Source organism: Gymnoscopelus microlampas (assembly GCF_963454915.1).
Source record: "Gymnoscopelus microlampas genome assembly, chromosome: 5".
Taxonomy (NCBI): domain Eukaryota; kingdom Metazoa; phylum Chordata; class Actinopteri; order Myctophiformes; family Myctophidae; genus Gymnoscopelus; species Gymnoscopelus microlampas.
In genome coordinates, this window is record NC_139942.1 from 7,689,824 (window position 1) to 7,693,306 (window position 3,483).

General features: G+C 39.4%; 1 protein-coding gene across 1 annotated transcript in view; it reads right to left on the reverse strand.

Annotated features, from left to right (window-relative positions):
* Positions 1–460: 460 nt before the first annotated feature.
* Positions 461–3,483, reverse strand: part of LOC311045457 (uncharacterized protein) — a 3,183-nt gene continuing 160 nt past the window's right edge. The window contains exons 2-3 of the mRNA XM_084057333.1: positions 1,779–2,220; positions 461–1,296 (exon numbers count right to left, since the gene is read on the reverse strand). Of these exons, the coding sequence (XP_083913459.1) occupies positions 785–1,296; positions 1,779–2,214 (948 nt within the window). The 5' untranslated portion in view covers positions 2,215–2,220 and the 3' untranslated portion in view covers positions 461–784. The remainder of the gene's footprint in view (positions 1,297–1,778; positions 2,221–3,483) is intronic.

The following is a 3,483-nucleotide window of genomic DNA, read 5'->3' on the forward strand; positions in this document are numbered from 1 at the left end:
AGATGCACCTGACTTTGATGCTCGCATGCAAGAGGGTGCTATAGTTAGGCAGTATATTACCCAGAATAATTTCATGTAAACGCATCTATAACTCCAACCTCCATCAGTATCACTGGATAGATAAAATGTCTGTCACCTTTCCTATGGGATGGCAAACAATTGACTTTTATTTCTTAGTGCAAGCCTCCTCATTTTGGGTTATTGGACAATGCACCAGAGTGGTGTAGAGACATCTTTCATGTCTCCCGTGTGACCCTTATATTTACAACTCTGTTTAAAGTTATCTGTTCCAAATGATTTGTTAAGACTGAATTTAAAAGAAAAATACTACATCCCAAACATTTTAAAGGTCAATGAGATATACATTTAAAGAACATTTGGTCAGTAAAATATACTCATTTTGATGTCAATAATTCACAAATGTATACATCATTTAATATGATCAATATACTGTGCATATATCTAAATACAAACAATGTACAATCATCATACCTGTAAATATGTTAAACAATCTTTGCAATAAATAGCAACATCTTCTATACAATAAATGTTCAAGTATAACTTAGTCAGTGAATTAATAATGACAGTAGTCTCACTGCATTGTAACAAATTGGGCCTAGTATAGGCCTACTGTTATTGATCCCAACAATGAAGAATAAATTCATTGTGCTGGCATACAGCCAATTAAGCAAATTGGGTGACATCACTCACTGAACATAAAGATTAAGCAAATTGAGTGACATCACTCACTGAACATAACGATTAGTTCAGTGTGTAGGCAAGGTTACAATTCAACTTCAGAGAAAGAGTAACCACGAGGCTTGAGCTCCTCTTGTAATTTTAGGATTTCAAGGTTTAGTTTCAGTTTTTCTAAAGCCAGCTTTTCTCTCTCTGCTGCTATTTTCAAAGTTTCTTCTTCTATCTTCCTGCATTCTAACTTTAAAAGCTTGCGACGCAAGTCATCTACATTTTCAGTATCCTCACTTTGTCGCTTCTGCTTTCTTTTGCCGTCAACAGAGGTACTCATTTGGGTGACAACAGGGGCACTTGGGATGACACCAGAGGTAGTTGGGGTCACAACAGAGGTACTTGGGGTGGCAACAGAGGTACTTGGGGTGGCAACTGAGGTACTTGGGGTGGCAACAGAGGTACTTGGAATGACTGAGAAATCCTGCCTATGGGTTTGCTCTAGGATTTCTTCACCAGTGATCAAACTAAACAGCCCAATTGCTGTTTCTGGAGTTAAGAACCCATCTGCGGCCTGCAGACTCTGCTGGCTTTCAGGAACCGTTGCAACTAAGAGGAGAGAAAAAAAGAATAAAACAATGTATTAGCATAATATGTTGGAACCAGTTAGTTTATCTGCAGAGTGTGACAATCCATTTCATGAAGGGGACATCTTAAAGATATGAAGAAAACAATGTCACATTTTGTTCTACCCTGGGTAGGGGTAGTCAACTTTCGGGGTTTTGGTTATGAGGAGTTTTAGTAACAAAATGCTCATTTAACCCATTGATACCTGGAACGCATCCGTGTCACTTTAGATGTCTTTGGCTATTCAAAAATAGCAGATATACAAGCTCATAGCGTGGCACCGAGTGCCGCGCTACGAGCTTGTATATCTGCTATTTTTGAAAAATCTTGAAAAATATATTTTTTACATTTTTTCCAAAAACTGTTAGGATTTCGATTTTTTTTAAAGAATCGCCTCAGGTCTTAATGGGTTAAATATAACATTTCAATTGGATCTTTTATCTTTCATGTCATGAACTGTTTACCTTCAGTTGGTGGAGCTGTGTGTTTGGACTGTTTAGGTGGTGCAGCAGCCTTTTTCCCACTTTCTACGCCTCCTCCTGAAATCCCAATTACAGAAGCAGAATCTTCTCCTATGATGTCAATAATTATAGAGGAATATGGCCCTGGCTCCGGTTTTGGACCACCACCAGTGGGGAAGGTTTTTGTCCTGGGATAGTCTTCAATTGCTTGGGTTTTGAGGTCGCTCCATTTTTTTTTTATCTCTCTTAGCTCTCGTTGTTCAACTCCCTTTGCATTTACTGCATCTACTATCTTGTTCCATGCATCGGTTTTTTTCCTATTTGTAACAGTTGAGTTAAATTTGCTTTCTAGAACAGATTGGTTCTCCTTGTAACCCTCGAGCAGTATAATGATCTCATCATGACTGAAGTTATTTTTTCTGTTGCACTTCTCTTCCATCTTGGTCTGATGAGAAAAAGAGGTATTAATGAGAAGTTTATTAGATTAGATTCAATACACCCAGCAAAGTACTTCAATTCTATAAAACAGGAGTCTTCAACGTTATTCAGCCCAAGGACCCCTTAGCAGAGAATGATGAAGCAGGGACCCCCCCTACATAGTGTATAGAATGATTGCAGATTAAACTTTTTCAGAGATTTCATTGACTAGCATCAGTGTTGTGTAAATTAATGTTTTTTCGTTCATTTCAAACATTTAACCACTTCAATACTTGATTTGCGCCCACCCCCACCCACCACCAAACCTCTTTGCCGAAAATAGCAGATCTACAAGCTCACAAGAGCTTGTTATTTTCAGCTAATGTTCTCCACAGAATAGGGATGCTAGGGTTCAAGTGTTAATGTAAAAAAAAATACCCCCTAGGGGTCCCGGACCCCCTGTTGAAGACCCCTGCTATAAAAGGTATGCCTATTACCTAATTCAACATTTAAAAGGGTCTTTAAAATAACGCAATTAATATCCTCGCCACACTTCCACTTGTGGAACGCCCTGTGTGTGTGTGTGTGTGTGTGTGTGTGTGTGTGTGTGTGTGTGTGTGTGCGTGTGCGTGTGTGGACATACGCATGTATGTCCATGGTAGCTCCGACGAGGTTCCTCGTTTCCCTCTGCGGTTTGAGCAGGACATTTTCCACTTTACATGTTTCTTACCCCTTTCTGCACATCGTATCCAAAAAGTAAAGCATTTCCGGCATTCTCTCAGATGTTTTAACGCACCATAAAAGCTTTCCAACGAGTTGAAGAAAGTATTTATTTGCCTCGGTCCTCAGCCGGTTCCATAATATATATACGGATGAAGACCGAGGCAAATTAAATACTTTCTTCAACTCGTTGGATAGCTTTTATGGTGCATTAAAACTTAAAACATCTAAGAGAATGGCGGAAATGCTTTACTTTTTGGATACGATGTAGAGAAAGGGGTAAGAAACCTGTAAAGTGGAAAATGTGCGACAATGTCCTGCTCAAACAGCAGAGATGAACGAAGAACCTCATCTCGGAGCTACACAGCGGAGGGAGAGGTTAGGGGCTACAGTATGTGTCCATTTCACGCAGATACACATAGCCTATCGAGGAAAATGATTCGCCTATATATTGTAAAACCAAGAGTGCTACTGAGAAACGTTATTTAGCGTGGTTAAGCCAGCACTAAACGTTTATGTTTTGGATAGGTTGTCAAAAAGGAGAGGTACAACATAGCAAGTGGTGCAGACT